We start from the raw sequence: 17,231 nt of genomic DNA on the forward strand, positions 1-17,231 counted from the left end.
GTTAGGGATTGATGGTGAATGAGTCCATTTATTTGTCGTCTAAAATCAACTATAATAGATCGTGACGCGCATACTAAACGGCACCAGTAACTAAGCTATCTAGGTGGGGTGTAAAGGCACCCCGGGGTATAACACACCCCAGAAAATCAAATCTTACTGCTCGGCAGCAGTCTCGCCGCCTCCCTCTCCCCAGAATCAACGGCCCCGTGTACGGTCGAGAAGTGGTTCGTTTCTGTCGCCTCTCCCGCGAACAGAACCCGCGGTCTTCCGGATGAGTCGCTCAAGGGGGCGGCTAAGTCTTTAAGTGACCCCTAATTTTAAGTGACCCCTATGAAAACAAAATTCCTGTTATGTGTTACCATAGGGGTCACTTAAAAAGGTATTTTTACCCTAGCTGGGTAGCACAAAATCAACCCAACTGGGGTCCATCAATAAGTGACCCCTATGAAAACAATCCTGTTATGTGTTACCTACCATAGGGGTCACTTAAAAATTAGGGATTGATGGTGAATGAGTCCATTTATTTGTCGTCTAAAATCAACTATAATAGATCGTGACGCGCATACTAAACGGCACCAGTAACTAAGCTATCTAGGTGGGGTGTAAAGGCACCCCGGGGTATAACACACCCCAGAAAATCAAATCTTACTGCTCGGCAGCAGTCTCGCCGCCTCCCTCCTCCCAGAACCAACGGCCCCGTGTACGGTCGAGAAGTGGTTCGTTTCTGTCGCCTCTCCCGCGAACAGAACCCGCGGCCTTCCGGATGAGTCGCTCAAGGGGGCGGCTAAGTCTTTAAGTGACCCCTATGGTAACAAATAACAGGAATTTCGTTTACATAGGGGTCACTTCAAAATTAGGGATTGTCATGCTCGTTTTCACCATCAATCCCTAATTTTTAAGTGACCCCTATGAAATCAAAATTCCTGTTATGTGTTACCTAACTACCATAGGGGTCACTTAAAAATTAGGGATTGATGGTGAAAACGGGCATGACAATCCCTAATTTTTAAGTGACCCCTATGAAAAAAAAAAATTCATGTGTTACCTACCATTTAGGGGTCACTTAAAATTAGGGATTGATGGTGAAAACGGGCATGACAATCCCTAATTTTTAAGTGACCCCTATGAAAACAAAATTCCTGTTATGTGTTACCTACCATAGGGGTCACTTAAAAATTAGGGATTGATGGTGAAAACGGGCATGACAATCCCTAATTTTTAAGTGACCCCTATGAAAACAAAATTCCTGTTATGTGTTACCTACCATAGGGGTCACTTAAAATCTAAAATCGTCGTCTAAAATCTCAATTTTCTCAATCGTCAATTTTTAAGTGACCCCTATGGTAACAAATAACAGGAATTTTGTTTACATGGGGGTCACTTAAAAATTAGGAATTGATGGTGAAAACGAGCATTAAGGTATTTTTTACCCCAGCTGGGTAGCACAAAATTAACCCAACTGGGGTCCATCAATAAGTGACCCCTATGAAAACAATCCTGTTATGTGTTACCTACCATAGGGGTCACTTAAAAAGTAGGGATTGATGGTGAATGAGTCCATTTATTTGTCGTCTAAAATCAACCATAATAGATCGTGACGCGCATACTAAACGGCACCAGTAACTAAGCAATCTAGGTGGGGTGTAAAGGCACCCCAGGGGTTAATAAATACCCCAATTGGTTTGCATAGGCGACCTAAGGTCTTTTTACCCCAGCTGGGTAGCACAAAATCAACCCAACTGGGGTCCAAAACACCCCGGGGTATAACACACCCCAAATTAAATCTTACTGCTCGGCAGCAGTCTCGCCGCCTCCCTCCTCCCAGAACCAACGGCCCCGTGTACGGTCGAGAAGTGGTTCGTTTCTGTCGCCTCTCCCGCGAACAGAACCCGCGGCCTTCCGGATGAGTCGCTCAAGGGGGCGGCTAAGTCTTTAAGTGACCCCTAATTTTTAAGTCACCCCTATGAAAACAAAATTCCTGTTATGTGTTACCATAGGGGTCACTTAAAAAGGTATTTTTACCCTAGCTGGGTAGCACAAAATCAACCCAACTGGGGTCCATCAATAAGTGACCCCTATGAAAACAAAATTCCTGTTATGTGTTACCTACCATAGGGGTCACTTAAAAATTAGGGATTGATGGTGAAAACGGGCACGACAATCCCTAATTTTAAGTGACCCCTATGAAAACAAAATTCCTGTTATGTGTTACCTACCATAGGGGTCACTTAAAAATTAGGGATTGATGGTGAAAACGGGCATGAGTCCATTTATTTGTCGTCTAAAAACAACTATATAGATCGTGACTAAACGGCACCAGTAACTAAGCAATCTAGGTGGGGTGTAAAGGCACCCCGGGGTAAACAATACCCCGGTTGGTTTGCATAGGCGACCTAAGGTCTTTTTACCCCAGCTGGGAGGTCTTTTTACCCCAGCTGGGTAGCACACATAATCAACCCAACTGGGGTAAAACACCCCGGGGTATAACCCACCCCAGCACATCAAATCTTACTGCTCGGCAGCAGTCTCGCCGCCTCCCTCCTCCCAGAACCAACGGCCCCGTGTACGGTCGAGAAGTGGTTCGTTTCTGTCGCCTCTCCCGCGAACAGAACCCGCGGCCTTCCGGATGAGTCGCTCAAGGGGGCGGCTAAGTCTTTAAGTGACCCCCATGGTAACAAATAACAGGAATTTTGTTTACATAGGGGTCACTTAAAAATTAGGGATTGATGGTGAAAACGGGCATGAGTCCATTTATTTGTCGTCTAAAATCTCGATTTTCTCAATAGTCAATTTTTAAGTGACCCCTATGAAAACAAATTTCCTGTTATGTGTTACCTACCATAGGGGTCACTTAAAAATTAGGGATTGATGGTGAAAACGGGCATGACAATCCCTAATTTTTAAGTGACCCCTATGAAAACAAAATTCCTGTTATGTGTTACCTACCATAGGGGTCACTTAAAAATTAGGGATTGATGGTGAAAACGGGCATGAGTCCATTTATTTGTCGTATAAAATCAACTATAATAGATCGTGACGCGCATACTAAACGGCACCAGTAACTAAGCAATCTAGGTGGGGTGTAAAGGCACCCCGGGGTATAACCCACCCCAAATCAAATCTTACTGCTCGGCAGCAGTCTCGCCGCCTCCCTCCTCCCAGAACCAACGGCCCCGTGTACGGTCGAGAAGTGGTTCGTTTCTGTCGCCTCTCCCGCGAACAGAACCCGCGGCCTTCCGGATGAGTCGCTCAAGGGGGCGGCTAAGTCTTTAAGTGACCCCTAATTTTTAAGTGACCCCTATGGTAACAAATAACAGGAATTTTGTTTACATAGGGGTCACTTAAAAATTAGGGGTTGATGGTGAAAACGAGCATTAAGGTATTTTTTACCCCAGCAGTTGGGTTGATTATATGTGATACCAATAAAATCAACCCAACTGGGGTCCAAAACACCCCGGGGTATAATACACCCCAGTTGGTTTGCATAGGCGACCTAAGGTATTTTCACCCCAGCTGGGTAACACAAAATCAACCCAACTGGGGTAAAACACCCCGGGGTATAACACACCCCAGCACATCAAATCTTACTGCTCGGCAGCAGTCTCGCCGCCTCCCTCCTCCCAGAATCAACGGCGCCGTGTACGGTCGAGAAGTGGTTCGTTTCTGTCGCCTCTCCCGCGAACAGAACCCGCGGCCTTCCGGATGAGTCGCTCAAGGGCGCGGCTAAGTCTTCCCGCGCGGTGGGGTGGGAGGGAGAGGAGAGGTTGTCGTAGGTATAACTGCCGCGGGTGTACGGGTTCGAATACCAGGACGATCTGGAAAACAGTGACGTGATTATTTAACGAGGAAACTCTTGGCCTGTATCTCACCTGATGGTAAGTGACGATCAAAGTGTATTTATTTGCAAAGAATAGATAATATATTATACTAGACTAGACAATAGTTTAGGTGTAAAATTTAGGTAAAGTGCTACTATTCTGCTTAACAATAAATCAGCATGCAAATTTTGTGTCTAGGAATTATACAACTAGCTGAACCGCCCGCGGCTTCACCCGCGTGGAATTTTGTCGGTCACAGAAAAACTTTATCGCGCGCGTCCCTGTTTCAAAAACCGAGATAAAAACTATTTTATGTCCTTTCCTGGGACTCAAACTATCTCTATGCCTTTCATCAAAATCGGTTCAGTGGTTTAGGCGTGAAAACAAGACAAACAGACAGTGTAAAAAGTTTTTTTTTATCCACAACGAGGAAGCTCTTGGCCTGTATCTCACCTGATGGTGAGTGACCTTGAGTGACGATCAGGGCGAAGTTGGAAGCTAGCTTCACTCGGAATCCTCAACCACAGAGGAAATGGCTATCCTACCTTTTAACACTGTTGTTATGGCTAGCCAGGCGGACTTAGAACAAGCCCTACCACCAACCAAACCGAACAGAAAAATCTGCCCCAACTGGGAATCGAACCCGGGACCTCTGCATTTAAAGCAGGTGGTTGTTTTACTACTGTACCTACGTCTAGCACTTAAAACTTTCGAGTTCGAATCGTTTGCGTATTCGAATCACCATCAAAAGATTTAGTACGAAAACTACAACAGCGCCCTTGTGAACGTGCCGTAAAGTGATCTTAGTATGAGAAATGGCAGCACGAAACTTATTTTGAGAATCAAAATTTTCAGGTTGTCGTTTAATTCGAAGGTTGAGTATCGAATCGAATACGCAAACGATTCGAAGACGAAAGTTGTTCATGCCAGTGGTTCTCAACATGTGATATTCACGGCCCCCTATCAACAAGAAGGTAGAATATTTTTGTCTTCACTCGCCAGTATGCCTAGGATGCGCGCCATGATAATTTTTTTATCGAGGTATTTCATTGATTTTACGCGATAAGCCCATAAATTTGTCATCCAAAATCTTGGATAAGATTTTATCACGGCGCGCATCCTAGCCCAGCAGGTTAATATATAGCTATAGTCTGGTCTGTGAGCACGTAGAATTTTGTCCAATGACCCCAAGCTACCCATCCTTATCGCTCGCGCGTAATTATGTTGCTGTCGCGCTCGCACACTCACTGCGGGCGCCCGTCGCACAGTCGCCACAGCAATATAATTACTGATTGATAAAATTATTATAAGGAGATATGTAAAGTGCCTCTTAAGGGCTACCTTTTTATTACCTTTGACGTTTATAAATGCCAAAATACTGGTCATTTTTTTTTATTTGAATTCATTTGAATATTTTATGCTTACCTCAACATACTGATGGGCTCCGGAATGGTGACGTTGGCTCCCATGAACCGTCTTAGAAGTTCCATGGCTTTCCTCTTCACCACGTCATCTGGGAGTGTTTCTACCTGCAATTATAATTTTTTACTTTAATAATTGTTGTTGTATTGTTTGCAATGTTTTACTACCTAGCTCGCATCAATATTTATAACTTTAAATACTGTAAACCCTTGAAAAAGAGGCTGACAATAGTGAGGGAGTTTCTTGCGCAGCTTCTTCTCAGCACTGGCCCATTTATTGTCCTGAAGCAGTGGTAGGGTTATTACTGGGACGTGTCAAATTGCTTTTTAAAAGCCTGTTTTTGTGAATAAAATTAGTTTTTTTTATAAATGAGGCAGAAAAGTTCTCAAGTGGCGACCACGAGCCGGAAGACGGAGTGTGGGCAGGCCTCCCACTAGTTGGACCGACGACCTGGTGATGGTCGCGGGAGGTGCCAGGATGCGGGAAGTGCAGGATCAGTCGTTGTGGAATGAATATTCGTGGAGAGGCCTTTGTCCAGCAGTGGACGGCATTAGGTTGAAACGATGATAACTGTAGGGTATCTTCAAAACACATATTTTTGGTAAAACTTATCTACTACACTCACGCCCGTATTCACAAACGATGCTTGCTTAAGTGAAGCAGCAAATCAACCAGCGTTGAATAGAGCTCTGTGATTGGTACGTGTTACCCTGTGCGTCCACGCGCACTGTGAGACCTCATAGAAATGTTTGTGAATACAGGAGTCAGACGCTTCGTCTTCGTCTCTATTTACAATTACTATAGCATCTTTTCTCTAGTTTTATGCACCGATTTCCTAAGCTAAGACATTTAAAACAAAAAACACGAACATGAAAAGCCAAGTTCAGCAAAAATAATGGAATGTTTGGTAATGATAATGTTAGTAGAATGAAGTGACAAATGTTGTAAGAGGCATAAAATCACTGAAGGAAAAAGGGCCCCGTATTATTATTAGCATGCTACGAATGTCCCTGACGACTATAATTTGTATGAAGAATCGTCCGATACAAAACCGGTGTAAGTAATGTACGCACGTCGCACTTGCATACTTGTTCATACTGAGAAACAGCTTGATTTTTCGATTCAACTATAGGCCGACAAAGTTTGTTGTCTTAAGGGCTGTAGTGATTATGCAACTTAACAAGTCCCTTAAGTTATTTTAAGTTGGAACCTAATAAATGTTTTTCTTTCTTTCTTTCCCTACCAGTCCAACTAGAAATCTAACGACAATCCAGTCGAGTTAACTGCGCACCCGGCTGCCGTGACGTCACATCGACGCTCTGGTAAAGACTGGGCAAAAGCGGGTATTTAAGTGGGAGGGAGAGTCACGCGGTGCGCAGTTAAAGCCTGGTCCGTGAGCACGTAGAATTTTGTCCAATGACCCCAAGCTACCCATCCTTATCGCTCGCGCGTAATTATGTTGCTGTCGCGACTGTGCAACGCGCGCCCGCAGTGAGTGTGCATGCGCGACAGCAACATTATTACCCGCGAGCGATAAGGATGGGTAGCTTGGGGTCATTGGACAAAATACTACGTGCTCACGGACTAGGCTTTAGCTCGATCGGGTTATAAGTAGAATGCAGAAGATTTCTCCAACAATCTAGAAATCGATAAAACAATCGAAAATTTGTAGTTTTCGGGGACTCTTATATGTAATATTAAATTTTATCTACTAAATTTGACATTGTTAATTATTATTGTGACATTTAATTTAATTCTTTTGTATAATTTCTTGAATCACGAAAAATTGATTCTGTTGCATGCCGATATGGTATGATGTAGCTGAACAATATAATTTTTTATGTGACCTATATGTACCTACATTATGCAATAAATGATTTTGATTTGACTCTTATGTCATTAAAAATCTTGCTTAGTAACGCAACAACCTTATTCCCATCTCATTCCCATACTTACCAATCTAGAGGTTTCCCCATTAGTCCACAGCGTCAGAGCCGTATCACACCCCATGGGCGAGCTCGCGCCCAATATCTTCGTGGTCCAATCATTTATTTTCTTCTTATCTTCAGTCCTCCATATGAACGCGTGAAACGCACTATTGGATTTCGGCCACCACGAATGAGGGAACAATAAAATGATTTTGTCTACTACACCCAGCGATATTGAGTTGATGGTGGAAACTTTGGCAGATGGGAGACGTGGTGTGAACAATGTTGTGTGTCTGAAAGTGATATCCCATTTTTAAATGTGTGAGAAAGACAAATATCATCATTCTTTCAGTCGCAGGACGTCCACTGCTGAACATAGGCCTCCCCAATGATTTCCAAAATGGTCGGTTGGTACAAAAATATGTGATATTAAAAAGTTGTTGAGCAAGAAAAGGATGGGAAAGGATAGACATTAGAAGGGCTCGTTCCCACGGTCATCCAGTAAAACAGGATGCCGTGTCCACAGGACTGGACAGTCGTGTGAGAACACACGTGTTTTTGGAATTCGGAGTCCAAATACGAACGGATCGGTTTTTTACGGGACACTGAAAACGGGATGTTCGTGTAAATGTTATTGAAACACGTATACTACTATTTAAACGGGACCCTGCAAAAAACGGGCTCTAAGGGATCTTGTTGCTCTTTCCCAGAGAGACATCCCTTTTTCCCGCAAAATACCGATTACCGTGGGAAAGGGCTCTTAGAGGAGGACTTTAAGTAAGAGAGACAAAATATGTGGGATATTTAGAATAATCAAAGAGCATGAAAAAGGATGGGAAAGGATAGGCATTTATCACTGATTCTCAAACTATTGTCAGATATAACCCCAAAACTCAGAACTGTCAACTTGACAATCTGTGATTTGAAAGACTGGAGAAAATTAACAAATATAACTGTCCCATTCTTTCTTATATCAGCACCTCACAGTGCGAAAAAGTAACATAGCTTCGAAATCAGTTTTTCTGCCACATTAATACAAGAATTTTTCGTCTTCCTTTTTTAAATCAGCATTTCACAGTTCAAAAGAGTCGGGTAGTTTCAAACCTGTTTTTCTGGCCTCAAACAATAGAAGATATAAAATGAGTATGACCCATGACATGATGCGTTTATGATAATCGCAATAATGATACGCCATGCCAATTTATCACAAATATCATACATTATGACGTGCCAAATATAAGCTCACATCACATAAGTAATAGCGCCCATAGTAAAATTGTAACTCATATCTAACAAAGTTTTAACGAAATTCTAACAATTTTTTCGGCTACGGGACTATTCTAGTTCCCACCACTGCAACTTCTGTGTAGCCAGGATCTGCAGCTTGACCGCCAATAACCCAACCAGTGAAGGTCAAGTTTGTCCCGGGGGAAAGTTAAACTGTCATTGGACCCGCAACGAAATTAACCAGAAGAAGATAATACGAGTTCGGCTAATCTAAAATATCTTCTAATTGCCTTAGACATAAACATAACAAACATGCCCCATTGTAAAAGCGCTTTACAAAGCCTATGCAAAAATAACTTTATTAAAATTTTACTGACCAATCTACCAACTTCTCCACTTGTCCACATTGTCAACGCGTGCTTACATCCCATGGGATTGCTAGCAGCTGTGAGCCTTAAGCTCCAAGTTTCCTCTGTCACCTTCGCTCTGTCCTCTGGTTTCCACATGAACCCATAGAACAATTTGTCTTTGGGCCACCACTGGGCAGGGAATAACAGTATGATCTTGCCTAGAAGCCCCATGGTTAGATGGGAGATCGCGTCTGCCTTTTTTTGGGGGAGGGGCGGTGAGAATATAGTGGAGTGTCTGAAAGGGTAGTGAGGATGTGGAGAACAGTCTAGTATAGTAAATTAAGGGGGAGATTTTTCATAAGACAGAAGAAGTTTTGTTTCCTCTTTTCTCCTTGTGTTGTAAATGAAACCGTAAAAAATAAACTTAATTATTTAATCGCCTTACTTTTTTGCATTTCACTAATTATTCTTAACTTATTTTCTACTTAAATTGACGTTTAACAAGGAGAAAAGAGTTCAACAGAGTATAATTAATAATTTTCAGACCTCTCACAGACTATACAACAGGATGGAATTTAGTAATTTCGTTTAAAGGAAAAGTGCTCATAATGCTTTAGATAGAAAATTTTACTCAAAGAAAACATTCCATTATTTTTTAAAGGAAAGAGAACTGCATTCGAAGTTTTCCACCCTATATACTTTTGGTCGGCAGAATAGTTAGGTAGGCTTCTAATTTGTATGTGCGTACTTCAATATATTTTCATACTGATTAACAGCCCGACCAAACTATCGACCGAAAAAAGTCTGTAGTCTGCGAGGTGTCTAGATGATAGATATAAAAAATATAAGTCCTAACCAAAATGTATTTCTAGATATCAAATGCCAATAATAATCAAATAACTTTTATACTACTTTACAGCATACTTCTTACCTTTCCTTCAAGACCCCAACTGACACTGTCACAATGACATTATCAGCTGAGTACTCGGCGCCATCTTTGCTTTTGACTATAACTTTCTGCGACGGGTCCTGTGGCCAAACTATTTGAGAGACCTCTGTGTTTAGTTTGATTGTGAGCGTTGGTAGGCCAGGCCCGTTATTGTATGTATTCTGAGGGGCAAATAACGAACATAGGTTTATTAATTGCCCTTAACACTTGAAGAGACGTATTCAATCACTTTCAAGGTAAGGTTCAAGATAAAAAGTTAGTTATATTAAATCAAAATATGAAAGAAAAGTGATAAATTTGAAGAGAGTGATAAGAAGAGCTGCGGATTTTGAATTAAAAAAACTTTTTATCTAAAAAAATGTTGAGAAACGCTGACAAACAACCAAACTTCTTGTACCCGTTCAGTTTCGAATTTTGCTATCTCTCTCACGCAAAGCAAGATGCCCGCATGATCGACAGCGACAGATAGACTCGAAACGTTCATAGCCTTTCGGAGTAGCCACGCTACTCATGTGTAAGAAGGTTTTTCTGAAAAATAGACCTTAATAACTCACCAATAAGATCTCAAACAGCGTCTTATACCCGTTCTTGTTCCAGCTCATATGCTGGTGTCCGTCCAGCTCCCGGTACTTGCTCTCAGTGGTTATATCGTTCCACGTGTCTGTGGCCTCATAGTTGTCTATCATGAGGTCCATGAACGCTAGGAACTCGTTTATGAAGCCTTGATCTTTTAGTAATGTTGGGTGCTTGTCCTTAATGTAGTCCATCAGTCTGAAATGTTTGCGGTATCATTATAAATCATATGTATTACTGATTTGAAGCCACGATAGCCGAACGGTGAAGGGGTCGGATTGGCCGACACGGCCGGAAACGTGGGTTTGCATCCCGCCGCCGCTCGACTATTGTTTTTTTTTTTTAATCCACAACGAGGAAGCTCTTGGTCTGTATCTCACCTGATGGTAAGTGACGATCAGGCCGAAGGTGGAAGCGAGCTTCACCCGGAATCCTCAACCACGAAGGAACTGGCTATCTTACCTCTAACTGCCGGAACACAATAATGCTGTTAACATTGTTGTTATGGCGACAGACTTAGGTAAGATGGTGGTAGCTAGCCAGGCGGACTTAGAACAAGCCCTACCACCAACCAAACCGAACAGAAAAATCCGCCCCCACTTGGAATCGAACCCGGGACCTCTGCGTCTGAAGCAGGTGGTCTTACCACTAGACCACAGAGGCGGTTGTGGTGACTGGTGAGCCTACTCGAGGCAGAACAAATGTTAAAAGTACCTATTTTATTTTTAAAAAGAGCCTTTGCCTTCGGTTACCGCTGAAAACCAGCTTCTCGACATGACGTTTGTGTCATGTCGCGGTTTTTTGCTGAGCGGGCGCCTTTTCAGCATAGTATGTTTATTTTCAAGAACTGTGTACTGGTACTTTTGTTTTTTATAATGTAACTGAATAAAGTTTTTCTTTTCTTATTACTATTACTGTACTTATAACCTGTATTCTGGCAAATAAACGCTTCTTATTCTTATTCTTATTCTTATTCTTATTCTTATTGAGGTCTCAGAGGGAGGTGGCCTAGTGACGATGAAGATTTCCTTTAAAATGTCATAGTAGAAACCATGATTCCATTTAAAAAATTCGATCGCAAAAATAAAACTTGCAGAGTATGACCACTAATTCACATGATGATATTTCATTATCTAAGCCTCTTATAATCAAGGTCAGTTCTAGGAATTTGTAGGTATTTACGTAGAATCTATAAAGATACTTGGGCATAGTTACAAGAACTGCTTATCAAAGCAAATCCAATAAGCTTGATGAACTATCTTGATAGTTAATTATCAAAATGCATATTATCAATCGTCATTTTATCATTGAGTATCAATATTATCTATTTGTACTTATTTATAGAACAGTATTCAATATTTTTTTACAATGTTATGTAAAGAGACCAATCGATCAACATGGAAAGCATTGGGGGAGGCCTATGTTCAGCAGTGGACACTGGACGTCCTATGGCTGAAATTATGATGATGATGAAAGGGCTCAAGAATCTGTTACTAACTGCCTATTTAACTTAGCACTCTCTTTCTTGTCTTTTAGCAACAATCGACCGATAGTTTGGTCGGCTTGCAATTTGTATGAGCCAATCAGCCAATACCAAATCGGTGTAATGTGCGTTCTTCCATAATGCTCTAGCTCATGCTGAATAACAGCACGACCAAACTATCGGCCGACAAAAGCCTGTAGTTTACTGGGTGGCACTGGCCCATTCATCGTCCTGAAGCAGTGGTAGGGTTAATACTGGTACGTGTAAAACTCTATGCAGGGGACTTCTTAAAAAAAACCCCATAGGTGGAGGCTGGCTGGGTCCATTCTTTGGAAGGCCGCTCTCGGTATTTCTCTGATTAGGAGAGCTGACTGAGCAGCGGCATGGAGCATACCGTAACCCGCTACGGCGGGCCGGAGGTCCTGTTGTACCAGGGCCACGAGGAGACAACTTCTATAAAAACAACTGGAAGAGGGGATTGGCGGTTCACTCGAAGCCTGAGAGGCTCGTTATAAAATGGGACATGTAAAAGTGCTTTTTAAAAGCCTACCTACAAAAATAAAATGAGTTTTTATGATGAAATACCTCTTAGTGATATACTGCCCCAGCGGTTGTGGAGTCGGCGGCGGCTCATCCACGACTTGGAGACAGAATTCAGTCAGCTCATTCACCAGTTCCTTATTGGCTAACGATCCATCAGACATGTACACCTCCATCGATATGTCTTGAGGTAGCACGGTCACGTTGTTCTGGACGGCCAAGTCGTAGACTGTGTTTGGCTTGGTGCCGTGCATCCTGGTAACAAGAATTGATGGAAATATAGCTTCTTCAGTAGGCTAGGAATCCTAGGATCATCATCATCATCATCATCATTTCAGCCACAGGACGTCCACTGCTGAACAAAGGCCTCCCCCAATGATGTCTATATCGCCCGGTTGGTAGCGGCCTGCATCCAGCGCCCGCCTTTTTGAGTTCTTCGTGAAGGATTTTGAAATGACTATCACGTCTTGCCACTTGTCTAGAGGAGCTGAGAAATCTACAGTTTAACTACCCACATAATTTTAAACACAATGCATTTTTTCCTCAATCAAATGCATAGGTTTTTTCCATGATAGAAAAATATTGCGATACCTATACCTGCGGAATGTGCCTTTATTGATGCATAATAATATAATTGCATTGTAAGGCCCAGAACAGACGGTGAAACGCAACTGCAACGAAACTGTAACTTTCTGATGATTTTGATGAATGAAACTGAAACTTTCAAACTGGTCGCTTCATGTGTGGTCTTTCAACGGACGCTATGGCAGAAACTTAGATGCAACTCAAAAGTAACTAGCAGTTGCAGTTTCGTTGCAGTTGCGTTTCACCGTCTGTTCTGGGCCTAAGTGGGTATCGTACTCATGATTTCTTGATCATAAATAAGGAAAAGTTCTAATTGCGGTTCTACCAACCTAAATAACCGTAAGGAACATTTCCCAACTAGCCCATTTTTTAAATCACTGGGGGAGACCTATGTTCAGCAATGGAAATCCATAAACCATTTAAACTTGACCTTCACTGGTTGGGTTATTGACAGTCAAGATCAAGTCAAGATCCTGCAGCGGTGGGAACTAGATGTGGGAATAGTCCCGCACACAATTGTCTGTAAATATATGACTTACTATTCAGCTCCTAATTCGACCACGCCGTCTCCAAACGGCACGGTATTGATTCGTCCCCCAACCCGATTCTGGGCCTTCAATCCCAGCACCCTCTTGCCTGCCTTAGCGAGGATGGAGGGCACCCCATGCCTATCACTATCGTGTCATACGACGACACTGTTGAGTTGCAGCGGTAGGAATGAAGCGTGGGAATAGTCACACAGAAGATCGCACAAAAAAGCCTGGTTTAGACACGCGGGATTCACCCCAAGTAGCATTCGGGTTCTATATAGTATGTCTAGTCGTTCACATGTACTCCACAAGCTGTGTATGTCAGCTGTATACGAGCTGTATAGCTTGCTATAATGCTTTTATAGAACCAGTTTGGGCACAAATTAGACAGCCTTAAGTTCACTATGGCTGTACATTAGCAGTATAATAGCATTATAATAGCAGTTTAAGTAGTAACATCGGACTTAAGGCTGACTTACGGCACTATATGGGACGCAGTGTGAACCATACAACGTACGTGAGTGTAATAAAGCGTAACAAGTGGCTAAATGCACAGCTTTCAAAGTTATAAAGTCCGACAAAAGTACTCCAATGCTACATAAAGTTCACGTGTGTCCTAAATTATTTCCACATTTTAATATTAGTTTGGTATTTGTACGTGAGTGCCAAGAGGGAAACAACTCGGGCGGATAATCATTTATGCAAATAATAACACGGGTTTTAAATACTTAATAATGTTAATGCCATTGGGAATGCAACTTTATCGTGAAATGTATACATATTTACAGCTAAAATATTTACGCGCCTCTGTAAAAACGCGATATTCATTTTAAAATATTTAAAACTGGCTGAGAGGAAATCTACAATTTTCAGTTTTTGATATTGTATTGGCATTATAATTATACTACGGTAATTAATTATAACATGAAACCAAAACTCAATCGCTCTATCTGCGAATTTTGTGATAAATCTGCATTAATTTTGGAGATTTATTTGGTAAATATTTTAGGTTATGTAGAACAAAATGGTGGAAATGAAATACGGCTATGTGAACTGTTATAACTCCAATTTAATGCGGTGAGCGTATATTAGGTTCACATGTGTTCTGTTAGAATGCTGTTATCTATATGAAGTTCCACATTTGTACCACTACAGCGCTAATGTCTATAAATTTATTCTAATGTGAACTTATGTACAGCTTTAAGATGTACCTAGTTCAGGTCAATTGTGTATCTTTAATTCTTTCAAATACTGAAATTTTAGAGATCCGCAATAAAAATTATTAATGTCCGTTAAATCGCCTAGCCCAGGTACTAATAGTCAAGTATGAATACCTAAAGCATCAGACGGTAGTGTTCCCGGTTTAAATTCGTTTATTATGCCTGACAATTTATTCAAAGCGGAATGAGGAATACGATTTTCAATAGCCCATGTTCTTATTTTTTTGCTAAAGGTTAAATAATTGTCTAAATCAAAATTGTATTCACTATCACTAGAACTGCAATCATCACACTCTGATATCTGTATATTTTGAAGGGAACTTTCAGGTTCAGGCATAATATTTTCCTCTGCATCATGTACAGAACCACCATAAATACAACTAAAAACAGGCTTGGGGAAAAGTGTAATAGAATATCACATTCACATTCATTTTCAGCTTAAAGCAAATAAGAGTAGTACTTGTGGACAAATAAACTGCTATTGATGTTAATGGACAACACATATAGTCCTTTTAACAGCCTACAGTGCACATGCGAACCATTGAAACACTTTTGTACAGATAGTAAAAAAAGGTTATTTTATTAACACAAACAAGTCCTACTACAGCTACTAGCTGTATAACAGTCTAAAACAAGTAAACATAACAGCCTTTGGCTTTATAAATGACCACGTGTGTTCTATTAAAATGCTAGCTCTATAACATCGTACAAGTAGGCCGTTAAACAGCGGTTGCCGTATCTCTACCCTCCTATAATGCTCTTAGTCAGACGGCTGACTAAAGGATAGTTGTTAGAGTATTATAACACCAAAAATCGTATAAAAGTATAACTCTACACTAGTCTACACTCCTATAAGTCCCTTAGACAGGTATAGGTGTAATTAATTGCAATAATACAGCTTATACATCACGAGTGAACTGTACTAATGCTTTAAGTACACATTGGAACTAAATGTGAACTCTTAAATGGAGTAAAATGCTACTTGGGACGTCATTGGCAAGGCACGCGGCAATCGTGCGGTAATGGTTTCATGAAAACGAGAACTTCCTAGCATCGGCGCGATTATCGCTGTCTGAATAAAGCCTTAGTCTTTTCATCCTCTTGGCTCTTGTTTGAACGACAAAACATCTGTATAGGAACCAATCTTCTTCTCAGCACCGGCCCATATTGCTGTCCCGAAGCAGTGGTAGGGTTGGGGGACGTGTAAAAGTGCTCTTTTGAGGCCTACTTGCATAAATAATCGATTTGATTAACTCACCATTCAGCTCCTAACTCCACAACGCCGTCTCCAAACGGCACGGTATTGATTCGCCCCCCGACTCGATTCTGGGCTTCCAATCCCAGCACTCTCTTGCCTGCCTTAGCGAGGATGGAGGCGGCTGTCGTTCCGGCCGCTCCCATGCCTACCACTATCGTGTCATACGACGACATTGTTGGGCTAGAAGTATTTAAACATTATTTACATAGTGTTCCAGTGACTTGGCCCACTTTTAGCTTGGCCCACGGTCAAGACACTGGTTTGAACTTTTAAATAGTTTTATTTTCAGTGACTGGATCCACCTGTAAGATTCTAGAGTAGATTTTTGTTGATTTGGTGTTGAAAACATTGAAGGAGGGATCACTGGAAGATAATCTATCAGCGACTTGGCCCGTAGACCAAGCTAAAAGTGGGCCAAGTCACTGGAAGACTCGTTTATTTTAGGGCGTGTGTTGACGAGCCGGTTGGTCTGGGACGCACATTCGTCCCGTGAGTTTCGCTCGTCTTACTCTAGGAGCTCGAATTTTGTAATTTCGTTGGGTAGCTTGTTTGTAGAATCTCTATTAGTTGCACCACATCTCTTTAATCATTGTATTTTCTCTTCCTTATTGTGGATTTTAAAATAAACTTCGTCAATTTGACACAGCTCAGTTTGAACTTTGGATATTGGACACAAGAACTCACGGGGTTCATCGTTTTATTTATTAAGAACAACTAACTTACATAATATGGCTTACTGACATCAAACACTTCATTAAATAGGATCGAAACCGCAACTCGAGGAAAATATATGCAATTTGTGACCCCTGCATAATATTTTTTAAAAATGGGGGATCAGCTGCTGTTCCTACATGTTTAGAACCAGTGATAAGATAACCTCTAAATTCAAAAGTTTTCACTTAATTTCGTAAGAAACACAAAGGAATAAGACACTGTTTACCACTCGTATGTACACATTGCGCATTATTCAACGCGTATGTTACTAATTATAATTTAATTAAGTTGTTTTCATTAAGCTATTTCTTTAATAAAAATTGATAACAAAAAAGTCATATAATTACCTTCTTTTTTATGTACCACGCACTTAACCGGATAACAAAGCAAATGTATACGATTTACGTAGTAATACTGATTAGAGATAAATACAAAAATGATTTTACATCGCTTGCATTTTCTTAAAAATTTCCACAACAGTGCTGTTCCATTTCTTGATCAGTCTTATTTCGTCTTCTTATTTCTTACATCGAGAATCATATGAAATAGAAGCTAATAAAGTTTTTGCAAACAATGAGACAAAATTATTAAATTTTCTATTGAGTTGAGTAAGAACATGACTTTAGACAGCTGA

General features: G+C 41.2%; 1 protein-coding gene across 3 annotated transcripts; it reads right to left on the reverse strand.

Moving 5' to 3' along the window:
• Positions 1 to 3,174: 3,174 nt before the first annotated feature.
• Positions 3,175 to 17,165, reverse strand: LOC114350152 (peroxisomal N(1)-acetyl-spermine/spermidine oxidase-like). 3 transcript variants are annotated; one of them, XM_028300820.1, is made up of 8 exons: positions 16,945 to 17,165; positions 15,884 to 16,063; positions 12,336 to 12,545; positions 10,249 to 10,465; positions 9,677 to 9,855; positions 7,197 to 7,461; positions 5,244 to 5,347; positions 3,175 to 3,815 (listed from the first exon to the last, which is right to left on the reverse strand). In XM_028300820.1, the coding sequence occupies exons 2-8, from the start codon at positions 16,054 to 16,056 to the stop codon at positions 3,578 to 3,580; spliced, it is 1,386 nt and encodes a 461-aa protein (XP_028156621.1). In that variant the 5' UTR covers positions 16,057 to 16,063; positions 16,945 to 17,165; the 3' UTR covers positions 3,175 to 3,577. The 3 variants fall into 3 exon arrangements, 2 of the variants coding, with proteins under 2 accessions (XP_028156621.1, XP_028156620.1); XM_028300819.1 differs by lacking the exon at positions 7,197 to 7,461 and adding an exon at positions 8,773 to 9,040 and having other exon boundaries at positions 16,945 to 17,159; XR_003655680.1 differs by lacking the exon at positions 3,175 to 3,815 and adding an exon at positions 8,773 to 9,040 and having other exon boundaries at positions 5,261 to 5,347; positions 16,945 to 17,163.
• Positions 17,166 to 17,231: the final 66 nt, after the last annotated feature.

The sequence above is a fragment of the Ostrinia furnacalis genome, unplaced genomic scaffold (genome assembly GCF_004193835.3).
Source record: "Ostrinia furnacalis isolate ACB-3 unplaced genomic scaffold, ASM419383v2 OfSCF0791, whole genome shotgun sequence".
In the NCBI taxonomy this organism is placed as follows: domain Eukaryota; kingdom Metazoa; phylum Arthropoda; class Insecta; order Lepidoptera; family Crambidae; genus Ostrinia; species Ostrinia furnacalis.

What these genes read in the sequence shown, in the direction of transcription:
- LOC114350152 (XM_028300819.1), bottom strand. Translation starts at nt 16,056, where the DNA reads ATGTCGTCGTATGACACGATAGTGGTAGGCATGGGAGCGGCCGGAACG. An exon ending in GTGGAGAAGTTGGTAGATTG is followed by an intron (nt 5,348 to 8,772) that starts GTCAGTAAAATT and finishes TTATAATTGCAG; the next exon opens with GTAGAAACACTCCCAGATGA. An exon ending in GAGCCCATCAGTATGTTGAG is followed by an intron (nt 3,816 to 5,243) that starts GTAAGCATAAAA and finishes ACTGTTTTCCAG; the next exon opens with ATCGTCCTGGTATTCGAACC.